The 14,479-nt window shown below is 33.9% G+C and overlaps 1 protein-coding gene across 2 annotated transcripts; it reads right to left on the bottom strand.

The window, feature by feature from the left end:
- Window positions 1-98: 98 nt before the first annotated feature.
- On the bottom strand, window positions 99-13,690 carry LOC143450535 (uncharacterized). Of its 2 annotated transcripts, XM_076951133.1 has the most exons (15): window positions 13,493-13,690; window positions 10,954-11,108; window positions 10,383-10,482; window positions 9,989-10,160; window positions 9,774-9,895; window positions 9,294-9,584; window positions 8,833-9,030; window positions 7,231-7,419; window positions 6,927-7,096; window positions 6,206-6,320; window positions 2,471-2,559; window positions 2,227-2,328; window positions 1,848-1,964; window positions 1,345-1,461; window positions 99-1,176 (listed from the first exon to the last, which is right to left on the bottom strand). In XM_076951133.1, exons 1-15 carry the CDS (start codon window positions 13,554-13,556, stop codon window positions 1,048-1,050), a joined length of 2,130 nt encoding a protein of 709 aa, XP_076807248.1. In that variant the 5' UTR covers window positions 13,557-13,690; the 3' UTR covers window positions 99-1,047. The 2 variants fall into 2 exon arrangements, with proteins under 2 accessions (XP_076807248.1, XP_076807247.1); XM_076951132.1 differs by lacking the exons at window positions 6,206-6,320; window positions 6,927-7,096; window positions 7,231-7,419; ... (5 more) ...; window positions 10,954-11,108; window positions 13,493-13,690 and adding an exon at window positions 2,642-4,642.
- Window positions 13,691-14,479: the final 789 nt, after the last annotated feature.

Genomic DNA, 14,479 nt, shown 5'->3' with positions numbered 1-14,479 from the left:
GAATAAAAACAGGATATACAGTGTTCTGCAAATTTTTTAGAAATGAACAGCCGCGTTTTAGAGCTTTGGGATGACAAGAAGAATAACAATAAGATAGCTCTAGTAACGACTACGCGCTGACATTGTATTCGAAATCAAACAACAAACCGGTCACTAATAAAAACACTTCCTTAATACTTTAAAACTGATTTATTTTTAGTAAAACAACATAACTTACTTTTTATGAAGTAAAACCTTAATATACATATGAATATAGGTAGAAGTGTATCAGTCAGTACGTCACTAATAATAACGTCATCGGCATGGTGTGAATATGGTTGTAAAAATATAAGAAACTGCATCAACGGATAACAAAACTTGCAGAATCAATGTGGTTGCGTTTAAAAAAACTGACAAAATAGAGCAACTTCATAAACTCAGATTGAAAATCGAAAATTATTCATAAGCACAAAAAATAACAGCGTACTTTATTAAGTGCAATATATATCAACCGTGATAGATAAAAAATGACGATGGACAGAGATAAGAGATACGAAAAAATACAGGAAATAATATAAGTTGTAAATGCAATGACTATAAAAGTTTTCAAGGTAGTTCAACGAGTAATCTCTAATTCAAGTGATCCAATGCTAATGCATAAATTTTACAATCATTCGAATAAAACAAGTTACAACATCAATAAACAATTAATCATCAATTTGCTATTAACATACAGTTGCTAATAGACAGCTAAACAAAATATCATAACAATGGGAGTAATCTGCTTGCAGTAATCACCAGAAGCAAACAGGAAAAGTTCTGTAGAAGCGTTGATAACATCTTTGTTGTCAGGATGCTTTAAGTAGATCATATGAACCTTACTGAAATAACAAAGTAAGTAGTTAGCAATTAGTTTTTGGTTTTCAGTTTTCAATCAAAGAAATCGCTTCTGGACTTAAAGCATAGTATCATATTTTCATTGATTTATCACTTTGTATTCTATTCTATTTTTTTATACCAAAATATTGCTATCACCATAACAAATGCACATTTTCAATTTCTGAATTTTTAAATTATGTTGCTTATTCGGCTGGAATTTCTCAATGACTCATCACTTTGCTCACTTTCCCTTCCTGAATCCAATGACTCATCAGCTCGATAAAAAGCAAGATTTTCTACACCACTATCAAGAGTATCCTAAATGATACCAACATATTTCATCATTAATAAAAAGTTAACAACAAATCAAAATAAATCTTTTGCCGTTAATGTTTAGCTACTTCCAATAACGTTTTAGCATCAATGCCAATAAGATTCATTTTAAACTCCATTAAAAAATATTTAGTGAACTGAAAACAAAATAACCTTGAAGCTGGGGGATGTTGCTTTTTCATCCGCATCAAAATCTTCCAGACAAGTTTCATATCTTCCTCTATTTAAATCAAACTGTCTTTGTGCTTCGACCAGATCATAAGAACCTTTCTGTAGCAAATATGTCAAAATTTAGTAGTACCGGTAAATGCCAGACTAAGGTTGCTTTGTAACAGTTTGTTTTTGCCAGGTCGAAGGTTTTGTGCGATAAAGGTTTTCCTTATTAATTATGCATATAATTACAACTTGTCTTAATTTTGTTATGCAGAAAATACAGTAGTTGTTGCTCAATTAGATTAACAAAATGATCATATCCAAATAAATGTGTGACACCACGGTTTGATATTGCAAAACTATATAGAGTCACATCAGTAAATAAGGACTGATGTTAGATATGAAATAAAATGGAAAAAACTTGGTCTCCTAAAGAGCTTTCATGCATGTTAATGATGTCATACGAACAAAGATTCACAATAAAATGTTGCTCATAAATTTACCTTGGAATGACGAGAGTTTGCCTCAACATCAGCATCATTGCCTTGCACAGAAGAACAATATTGACCAGCATTCGAATCTAGTTGTTTTTGTGCATCAACCAGGTCATAGAATCCTTTCTGAGTATTAAACAAAAAATTATAACTTTAAAAGTGTAGATTTAAAATGAAAGTTTATCATATTAAAATCAAGTATCATATGTTTATGGTTTTAACAGAACATATGGTTTTGAATCAGACTTTGCAATGAAACTACAAATTCTATCATATAGTAATACTAAAAATCATGACAACAGATACACATTAATGTAAGTTACATTTATGAAAAACCTTAATAAGATGTAAATTACAAATGATAACAATAAAGAAACATTTATATTACCACATTCGATCTTGTATTTTGTGAATTTTGTTCATTTGCTTGAAGAGTTGACATATCTAATGTCGTATTTTTGTTCACTTGTTTTGGATCATATGCACCTTTCTAGAAAAATAAATAAATATGAATGAACACTTACTTTACAGAAAAATTCTTGCTTTAATTTCATGAGCTTCATAATTTCAATTTCAATTTCATTTCATAATTGCTTTAGTTTCATGAAAAGCACCAACTTAAAAAAACTTACCACTTTACGACATATAATAATAATAATCACAATAAGTATAATGGCCAGAACTGGAACAACAATGGCAGCTATCCAAGCAAGAGATCTCTCTGTAAAATATTTTAGAATAAAGACAATTACAATTAAATCCAATTTGGTAAAAATTAACATACTGTAGCTAAAACATCACACCAGCTCTACTTTCGCAGGTGTAGTTGTTACAATCCATAGCATCCAAACAATTGAAGCTGCTTATTAAAAGGCGGTTGCCACAGTAACACCCAAAACCACCAAAAGTGTTGGAGCAATTGGAACTTTCATGACAACTATCAGAGAAAACATCACATTCGTCAATGTCCCTGCAGATAAGTCCATCTCCTGAAAAACCACGATTGCAAGTGCAATGAAAGTTGCCAACTAAATTTATACAAGCAGCGTTTTCATGGCAACTCTTCAAAATATCATCCAAACACTCATCAACATCTGTGCATATTGTTCCACCCCCCGAAAATCCAGAAGCGCAATTGCAAGTAAAACTTCCTTCAGTATTTGTGCAAGTGGCATTTTCATGACAGTTATCAGTCATGTTGGTGCATTCATCAATATCACTGCATGCGCTACCATTCCCACTATATCCATCATTGCAAGTACAAGTGTAACTCCCTTCAGTATTAGTGCAAGTGGCATTGGCATGACAGTTATCTGTGTTCATGGCACATTCATCTGTATCACTGCATGATGTACCATTTCCACTGTACCCATCATTGCAAGTACAAGTGTAACTTCCTTCAGTATTAAGGCAAGTGGCATTGGCATGACAGTTATCTGTGTTCATGGCACATTCATCTGTATCATTACAAGTGGTACCATTCCCACTATATCCATCATTGCAAGTACAAGTGTAACTTCCTTCAGTATTAGTGCAAGTGGCATTGGTATGACAGTTATCTGTGTTCATGGCACATTCATCTGTATCACTGCATATGGTACCATTCCCACTATATCCATCATTGCAAGTACAAGTGTAACTTCCTTCAGTATTAGTGCAAGTGGCATTGGTATGACAGTTATCTGTGATCGTGGCACATTCATCTGTATCACTGCATGATGTACCATTTCCACTGTACCCATCATTGCAAGTACAAGTGTAACTTCCTTCAGTATTAAGGCAAGTGGCATTGGCATGACAGTTATCTGTGTTCATGGCACATTCATCTGTATCATTACAAGTGGTACCATTCCCACTATATCCATCATTGGAAGTACAAGTGTAACTTCCTTCAGTATTAGTGCAAGTGGCATTGGCATGACAGTTATCTGTGTTCATGGCACATTCATCTGTATCACTGCATATGGTACCATTCTCACTATATCCATCATTGCAAGTACAAGTGTAACTTCCTTCAGTATTAGTGCAAGTGGCATTGGTATAACAGTTATCTGTGATCGTGGCACATTCATCTGTATCACTGCATATGGTACCATTTCCAGTAAATCCATCGTTGCATGTACAAGTGTAACTTCCTTCAGTATTAGTGCAATTTGCATTTTCATGACAGTTATCAATCATGTTGGTGCATTCATCAATATCACTGCATATGGTACCATTCCCACTATACCCATCATTGCAAGTACAAGTGCAACTTCCTTCAGTATTAGTGCAAGTAGCATTTTCATGACAGTTATCAATCATGTTGGTGCATTCATCAATATCACTGCATGCGGTACCATTCCCAGTATATCCATCATTGCAAGTACAAGTGTAACTTCCTTCAGTATTAGTGCAATTTGCATTTTCATGACAGTTATCAATCATGTTGGTGCATTCATCAATACCATTGCATGTGGCACCATTCCCAGTAAATCCATCATTGCATGTACAAGTATAACTCCCTTCAGTATTAGTGCAATTAGCATTTTCATGACAGTTATCAATTATGTTGGTGCATTCATCAGCATCATTGCAAGTGGTACCATTGCCAGTATATCCATCATTGCATGTACAAGTGTAACTTCCTTCAGTATTAGTGCAAGTAGCATTTTCATGACAGTTATCAATCATGTTGGTGCATTCATCAATATCATTGCATGATGTACCATTCCCAGTATATCCATCATTGCATGTACAAGTGTAACTTCATTCAGTATTAGTGCAAGTGGCATTTTCATGACATTTATCAATCATGATGGTGCATTCATCAACATCATTGCAAGTGGTACCATTGCCAGTATATCCATCATTGCATGTACAAGTGTAACTTCCTTCAGTATTAGTGCTAGTGGCATTTTCATGACAGTTATCAATCATGATGGTGCATTCATCAACATCACTGCATGTGGTACCATTGCCAGTAAATCCATCATTGCAAGTACAAGTGTAACTTCCTTCAGTATTAGTGCAAGTGGTATTTTCATGACAGTTATCAATCATGTTGGTGCATTCATCAATATCATTGCATGATGTACCATTCCCAGTATATCCATCATTGCATGTACAAGTGTAACTTCATTCAGTATTAGTGCAAGTGGCATTTTCATGACATTTATCAATCATGATGGTGCATTCATCAACATCATTGCAAGTGGTACCATTGCACACATTGCCATTGCAAGTGGTACCATTGCACACACGTAATTAAGAGCACACATGTTGCTTGACTCACATTCCTGTTTAACATACACTGAAAAGTAAGGTAAAATATAGATGCAATTTTTAGTTAAAATGAAGTTGTTTTTATTTTAATAGCATAAATTTATGATAAGTTTGTCAAAAATAAATCAGAAAATATAGATTACCGGTATAATTAACCATTTCACTTTAGAGATGAAAAAATATAAGGAAAAGAATAGATGAATTGAACTTAAACCCATAATTCGCCGAACTATAAAATAACAGGTGGTGGTTAAGATAAGATAAGTTAAGTGATAAGATTGTAAAGCAGGTGTAAGGTATCGAAAAGTTGTTGCGAAAGTGACTGAATATAGAGCAATACTGTTAGATTGTGAACATGTATTTGCTCTCACCCACTGCTTTTATCGTGCACATTTTTACGTTATTTTACGACAAAAAAGGCATCGTTCTTTTCATTTGTTTAACATCATACAAATAGCATACATTTCTTTGGTTGCTCGAATTGCATTGAAAATTAATGAGTTCAAAAAACTTAAAGCTTTTGCAAATAAAACGATTTGCTAGTTTTTGGCTCTAAAGTTTAATCTTTAGATAACCTGAAGCTTTCCACACTTTGCCACTAAAGTTTTCTTATGTCATGGCATTTATAAAAAAGAAATTATAACATAAATTAATAAAAAACATAAATCATCACATTAAAATGTTATTACATTTATAAGATCCAATATTAGTATTGAATAATAAATTTTAATTGTGAACATGTATTTCTTGTACAGACATGCACTGTTTTTAACATCCACACTTCCATGTAAATAACATAAGCCATTAATTCTATTTATTTGTTCAACATTATACAAATAATATACATTTCTTAGGTTGCCCAATTTGCATTGATAATAATGAGTTCAAAAAACTTAAAGTTTCTGCAAATAAAATAATCGATAGTTTTTTGGCTCTAAAGTCTAATCTTTGGATGACGTGAACAATCTCTACACTTTGCTACTAAAGTTTCCATATGTTATAGTATTAAAAAAAAAAACCTCACACAAAAATTAAAGTTTGTTGTAGAGTCGCAGAACATGTCAGCTGCAACTCCATAGCTAAGTTATACTTAGTTTCAATACCTGTGGTGACTGTAACAATTCTGCTTGCAGTAGAAATGGAACTATTGGCACCTCTGGCTCTCACTTCCATGGTAACATCTGAGTCTGCATCCTGGGGTAAGCCGGTTAAAAACACCTGAGGGCAAAGAAAATTGAAACATAATCTATTTAAAAGAAAATGTAGTGGTAAATCTTAAAAGTCTAAATTGAACCAAGTGAAAAAAGACAAAAAAAAATTAAAAAAGGGAAAGCAAAGAAGAAAAATGAAACAAGTTGTAATTACAAGCCTCAAAGGCATGTACACTGAATTAAGCAAGCAAAGTATGCTAACTAACACAAAGTATAACTAAACCGAGTTACTCGATTTAACTGTGGCATGCTGTAATATCAAGTGAGTATCTGCCTTCTATTCGAGAAACTCTGGTTTGATTCCTCAGTCAGACTCAGCAAAGACTTTAAAAATGGAATTTGTGACTTTTTCATTTTGCATTCGACATTTAAAAAATAAACAAACAAAGAGGGTAAACACACTGAGACCTGCCGCTTACTGTGGCATTTAATGCACAAGAAGTTGTGTAGCAAACAGCATAAGAATAAGGAATGCGCTACGCATGGCAAGTGCACGAGATAGCTTTACTTATTTTAATCTTTTTAAAAATGCTTCATGAAAATACTATTTAATTCAACAGGTGTAAGCAGCAAGACTATTTAATCATCAAATATAAATTGTCAGATGTCCTACCAAATATGTAGAGGAACTATCTAAGTCACTTTGTGACAAAGTAGTGACAGATCCAGCTACATCAAAAGTATACTGAAACGCTCTTTGTATTAAATTGGCTGGGACATTCAAAGTCACTTCAGTTCCACTTGCTGCTCTGGTGTACGTGATAGAACCAATTGATTGAACGTCTGGAACATATAAACACGTCATGCCGTTATCAACAGCTTTTTAATTACATTTGGTTTAGCTCTTCATAATTTGATAGAATATGGTATGAAATAACCTTTAGTATATTGATGAAAAAACATGATTATCTACTAACCTGTTGTGTGTATGATTGTGTACTTGTTAGCTTCAACATTTGTGAATGCACCATTGGCGCCATGCACTCTGTTGTAATACAAAGTAGAATCATCACCATCAGGACAAGTTTTGATCAGGTATTCTTGCTTTATTCCATATATGGTGTTTTGAGAGAAAGGAAGCAAGATGGTAGAAGAAGCAGTCACTCCTAAAACCAACATAAAAATGATTAGTAACTATCAGCGATAACTAACAAAAAATATGAAGGCAATTTGTAAACATTTTAATTATGGAAAACAAAGAAGTACTAACTCTATTTTAAGTCTAAAGAAAATAGCTTTGTGGCGGCAAGCGCCACACTTTGGACTATTTCTTTTATGGTTATGTTTTCCTCCTCAATTTACATTCTTGCGTTGATGATTTTTCTTTATATAACCTTGCGTTTCCAACTTTGTTGACTACCAAGTAACTTATTTTAGATTATTTTTTGTCAGTTCGAAACAAAGTTTCGTAGGTTTTTCATTTGTTGGCTGTTCTGTCGAGCAATGCAATGCCAAGAGCAATGAGTAATGCAACGAGCAATGCCGAGATGAACTTGTAACCTTAAACAACATTTGGAGTCAGGTACAGCCTCCATTGTTTCGGGCATCTTCATCTCTCAACAACACAGACAACCAAAGCTTAAACTATTTTTGTAAAATCTTGAATAACTTAGTTAGGCTATTTTTCATCTAAAATTCTAAACCATAGACCAAAAATGGTATCAATCGTAGTAACCTTGATATCAAATCAACCTCTGCATGTTGAATATAAAATAAATAAATATATATACACTGAATAAATACTAAATATATAGACAATTATTTTTCAAATGCATTAAAAAGTTGTAAAGCGCTCACCATCAATCTCTTCATTTAACTTTAAGAAAGTTACTATGAATGGTAAATAAACTAAAAATGGTAAAATACATGTTTGTAAAATAGACTCTATATCTAACTTCTGGTAAATGGCAATAACACGTCTTATCTTAGAAAAGACCCTATGTGTGTGGTGCTCTTTATAACATGTGCGTTGTTAAAAATTATTTTTTTCATTTATTGCAACCAATTGCTTCTTTTTCAACTTTACGAGTTCATTGACCCTTTGCTCAGTCTTAAGCTATGGAACATCATAAACAGCTTTCAAATGATGTGGAATGATTGTGTTGTTTTTAGTTAAATGCTTTCAACAACTAGCCACCAAAACCAATTCTATAATCTTTTACAACCACTTTCACCCTCTCAAAAATAATAATGAATTAGAATTAGCAAGAATTTAAAACTACAGTTTATATAGGTAGTGGATTTCCTAAAAATGTTCCAATGGTATAAAACATCTTTCATTGGGTCATAACCTGCCTTATTTTAGAAAAAAGCCTATGTGTGTGCTGATCCTTGTATGCTATGAATGTTTTGTATACTATGGTGAACAATATCCTGTGTTTTTTATCCCAACCATTTGACCTCTTTTGACTACCAGGAATTTATTGAACCCTTGCACAATCCAGTCGATGACCAAGGATTCCCTGGGCTTGCTTAGGGATTTCTAATCTAAATTACTGTTTAAAACACCTGGTTGATACCTGCATTTGCAAAGGTCACAGTGCTTACACCATCTATAACGTTATCGGCGTTTGGTAATTCAGTTGAAGAAATGTTTCCATTTTTATCATATAATGTCCAAACTCTGGATAGTGATAAAGAGCCTGGGCAGGGTGTTCCATCAGCATATTGTATATCAAGATCATCTCCAAACTTTTCCACATTGAAACTTTTTCCCACTGTGAAACAAAAAAAAAGATTAAGTGTTTATTTATCAAGTAAATTTTCTCCAGACGTTCCCAGATTGATACTTTCTCCCGCTGTCAAACAATGACCAGATCGAAGGAAATAATTTGAAATTTAAAAAAGTGTTTAGCAACTTCAAGAAAACCTATTTTTACAGACTTAAATTTCCATTCAGTTCTAATCCAATAGTTATGTTAACATTTTTAAAAAAGAATATAAAAGACAACTATAAAACAGATTTGCCTTTAAAACTTACCATCAAATCTTACGGAGCTGCCATTGTACAAAGTTGCATTACTCAAAGTTAAAGCAGATATATTTGGGGGTGAAGTTTGGTCATTCAACACAATCTCATAATGACAAAGAATATTTCCTGATCCGTCATTCTCAAGCTCAACAACAGAGACATCAACAACATTGCTTGCAACACTCTGATAAGTGTTCAACAATTCTGTTGCAATCTCTGTCTTCAGTGCTGTGTTGATGTTGTCAGTTGAAGTATAAGATCGAGTTATCAACAGGACACGTCCAAATGCACTGATCTTGCCTGAGAAATAGTACTTGCAAACACAGTAGCCAAGTTTCTAGTATGGCTATTTACTGCGACTACAAACTTAAAGTATTTTTACAATTCACTAACATTTGCAACAATATGTATGACACATTAAGCCAAAAGTAATTCCTTATTTCAAAAAAAATATAAAACATTTTGCAAAAACGTCATATTCAAATATACCAGTTGTTATTTCAGTAGGACTTCCATAAGGACTTTGAGCAACATTGTAGTTTGTGTCACCATTTATCTGACTTACTCTTGCTCTCAGTGTATAACTTGTATTAGGTGAAAGTGAAGTGATTCTGCAAGTAAAGAAAATCTATTTAAACAATTAAACTTAAACTTTCTTGTGGAAACAGTTGTCTTTATTTATTTTTTTAAGAATGTCAACCTACATTGCTATGTAATTAGTCATAGATGGAACATCATCAGGAACAATTATTGTTGAAGTGCTTCCTCCACCTGAATATTCCACCTCCCATTTAGTTGCTCCCGGTGTTTCCTCAAGAAATACGGTTATATAAGTTGGTGTTGTGATCACTTGCAAGATTGAAGAACCAGATGGTGCTAAAAATATGACAAAAAATTTAATTTTAAACCTGAATTTAATGAGAAAATCAAACTATACTTCATAACAAAATACAAATTAAATATAATATGAAATTAAATGATTTTATTTGAGCAATGAAAACTTTGCATTGTTAAAATTACCTAAAAGCGTGTTGCAATGTTACAACAAGACATAATAATTTTTTGTTTAAATGCTACTTGAAGTTTAAAGATGAATACCTGTTCGTGCTCGCATAACAGCGCTGTAATTTCCAGCCACTGCATCTTGAAAAGCTCGAACCCGGACATCATAATTGAGATTTGACGCAAGACTGGTAATCTTTATAAAAAGTAATATTGTAAGATTAAGCTTGAATTTGACTTGCTTTAAAGCTGCAATGTTACAATAAGCTATTTTATTCCCGGTATTGGCTGGTGTATTCCTAAAACAGGAAGTTGGGGTTTGCTGTCAAGCAGGTAAGTTATTGTATCTAAATATATATAAAAATGGGGATAAAATGGAACAAAGCAAGAAGAGATTGCGATCCCCTGTCAAAAAAGAGTGGGGGTACGGCGGTCCCTTCCAATACACCACTGACAATTGGTTAAAAGTAAAAACTTAAACTACTTGTACAAGGATTAAGAGATGTCAATCTGATCTAAAAGAGTTCAAAAATAGAAAAATTAAGCAGCTATCGTTATAACAGGTAGAGGAGTGACCTCAAGTATATACAGCGTGACTTTGCTGTTTTTGCACTTTAACCTATGGCTGGAATCAAATGCAAAGCTTATTTTGAAATATTTACGTTACCGTTGCACTTGTCGCAATGACATTCACAGTTTCCATATTTGTTGAGTCATGCTGAGCAGTATAAGACACTTCATATGACGTTGCGCTAATCACTGAGTCAAAGATTGCTGTAAACGACTCCGATGTGACATCACTGATTGCTAGTGAAGCGGGTGCTAAACACAAGTTTCACATTGATTAAAATATTCTCAGGCAAAACATTAATGATGCTTGCTGATGTTGATGTGTGCTCTACTGGAAAATTTGTATAATGCGCCAGATTTCTCGTCGCAGAGAGTTGGCTAAAGCACCAATTTATCAAAAAAATTTGCCATCATACTACATATTCCAAGTTATAGATATTAATCTACATGGTCGTGGCACATATTTTGGCATAGGATTTATTAGCGTATACTGCATATCAAAGCGACTAAAAGCAAACTTTTAACAGGGTTTGTGACTAGTGAGCATTGAGCACTTCCCCATTTTGTGCAAGACTACAAACACTACAACTAAAAAGAAAAAAAGAAAAATCGCTTTATCCATTAGAAACTACACGCAAGTTCGGTAACTGGAACCCAAGCGATGAAGAATCATCGCCGACGCCGAGCTTAAATCGTATTATCGTACAAAATTCTTTCAGTCTGGTAATCTGAAAATAAACACTTCGTTTTCTACTATGGGGTTTCCCCTAAATAAAAAATTACCGATTAAATTATTTTGTTGTGGAAATGGTATGATATGGTACAATAATCTTTATTCTCCCACCGGATAACCTCTTTGCACGACTTAAATTTGTTGATGATTCCTTATCACTTGATCCCCGGTTACCGAGCTAGCCTTTATACAAGTTTCGATTGTTATACATTTTTTTTTTGAATTTTTATACAGTATTGCTAGAATTGAAAACTGTCCAACAGGTCCACTGAACAGGAACATTTTTAAACATAAAAAATTATCAAATATTTCAATATACGTATAAATTTGAAAGTTTTGATAAGTTCGAGAAAACTGCACAACGAATTGAAAAAATTGCCAAAAAGTTTTAGTGATGATTCTCCTTATTAAATTTGAATTAACGCTGTAAGGCAGGCATGCACAACATACGGCCCGCGGGCCGCATGCGGCCCACGAGGTATTCCGTGATTTCGCTCATTCAGGCATTTTCTCCACGGTTACAGTTACATAATCAACGAATCCGATGCTTTACCGCCACTAAGCGTTAAAAACAACTAGATACTGTAGTGCGAGAGGCAACCGTCTCCTGACAGTAATCATCTTCTCAACGATATCTCTTATTCAACGGTTAATCGGTCACATTATATAAAGTAGGCTACACGTTAGTTACAACAACGTTAGCACGCGGCCCGCGAAGAATATTTTTTCGCTAAAACAGCCAGTGTACTGTTTTGAGTTGTGCATGCCTGCTGTAAGGCCACATAACCAAAGTTTCTCTCTTTCGGTTTGAGACATCCCGTTTTGTCAACTCCTGGGTTATTAAGTAGTCTTTTTGCTGAGCCTCTTTCAGGTTTTTGTAAAATGGATTTTTGTTAGACCACTCTTCTGTTGGCTGATTTTATTTTGTTTCGTTTTTCTGCGCTGAAATTTGACACGTTTCCTCTATTGCGAGATGTAGCCATTTATTTGCAACTTTACGGCTATAATTCTTCACAGCTTTCACGCTCTTTTTTGCCAATCAAAAGCAATCCCTATTTACCAGTTTACCCTATTTACATTTTTGTGATTTATATTTTTTGGGACGCTTCAGAACAACGAGTCTAATCAGTCTTAATAGCCTTATCAGATAGTCGTTTTTGCAGAAGGAAATGCGAACAAGTTCCTCTTTGAAATAAGTTCTTTCAATAACCTAACTGCAAAAAGAAAACTTCCTCCTACTAGCTTATTATTACTAAACTAGTGAATGCGCTAAAATTTAACCTACTACCGGACCAATTACCCGCTACAATGACGTAGCAAATACTTTCAACTTTCACATTTAACACAACGAAACATAGACACGCATCAGGTATCACTCTTCAGCAAGTTGGCTAAACAGACCAATCACAGCATGCTAATATTCGTGTATTGTAGGGCAATGCTGGCTGACTTAATGCCAAAGCGAGAGTTCTTGGTTGACTGACTGGGACGCCGAGACGAAACCCCGGGCTGAAACGGGACGTATGGTAAGCTACCTGAAAATACCTCAGGCCTCAATAAACGCCCACACAAACCAGCTTATACAACACAACCAGAAAACGAGATAAAAATCACGAAATGATGTTGGACTTGCTTGGAATGAGATACTTTGCTTTGATTAACATGACAATGACTGGTTGATTTTAAATAAGTTAGTAATCTAATTATAGTTCACTAAACACAGTGATGTAAAAACTAAAGCGTTAAGCTGTTCAAGTCAGATGACACGAAATCCAAACACCCATGGTAAGTGAATGTGTGCCAGATTTAAATCACTTTTTTACCATTTTAAACGACGTTATAGGCTACTAACAGCCTGTAATCAATTTTGATTGATTTCTTTCAAAGCAACTTTTATTCTTACCTGCTGGAATCCCGTGACATTCAACAAGCGATGTTGTAAGAATCAACAGCATTATCAAGTTCATATTGTTTTCCACAAAACTTTACCTACTGACTTTGTTTAACTAGAAGACACCGCAAGAAAATCAAAAACTTGACTTTGTTTGTTAAACCGAAATCTAAAGCTTTTTCTTCAACAATTAAGCAGTTAGTTGAAACAACTTCAACTTTAAATCTTAGCAATATTTTTCATGCATAGCCTACGTTTAAAAATGAAGGGTAGTTATTACGTTTCAATCAGGAAACAGTCTACGCCTATAAAAACATTTATCAGAAACGCGGAACTAGCCTACACTCGTAAATCACTGCGTAGGCTAAATGTCTTTCTTTCATTATACTCACGCAACGAAAATACAAAATAAATAGATGCATACATTGGTTCTGCAGACAGTTTTGCCTTAAGTTTAATGCACCAGGTCGAAAAATTAAGTTCTTTCTCTGAAAAAATTGTAGCTTTAATATTTGCAAGTAAAATTAGAAACAGGATAAAGTTTGGCACTCTAAGTTTAACTTTATATTTTTCGACACAAGCTTTCACAAGCATAAGCTTACTTCTTCAGTTGTACTGTGAAATGGGCAAACATGAAATGAAATGAAGTAAAATGGCCATTTCACAGTACACCTGAAGAAGCAAGCTTATGCTTGTGAAAACTCGTGTCGAAAAATATAAAGTTAACCTTAGAGTACCAAACTATATCCTGTTTCTTATTTTACTTTAAAATTTGGTTAACACGGTTCAGACAACATCAATTTAATGCATAACAATATAGAACTGACAATTAGCACAATATAAAACAAAAACAATGTTATCAGATCGACGTGGATTTCAGTGTAAACCTAAGAGATAATTACATACAATAAACAGACACGGAAACATCAAAAACAAATGCTCACACATTTGAAGAATTTAAAGTAAAGCAGAAAACGAACGCCTTTATAAAGAAACAAG

The sequence above is a fragment of the Clavelina lepadiformis genome, chromosome 3 (assembly GCF_947623445.1).
Source record: "Clavelina lepadiformis chromosome 3, kaClaLepa1.1, whole genome shotgun sequence".
In the NCBI taxonomy this organism is placed as follows: Eukaryota; Metazoa; Chordata; class Ascidiacea; order Aplousobranchia; family Clavelinidae; genus Clavelina; species Clavelina lepadiformis.
This window is presented reverse-complemented; position numbering and strand designations above follow the sequence as displayed.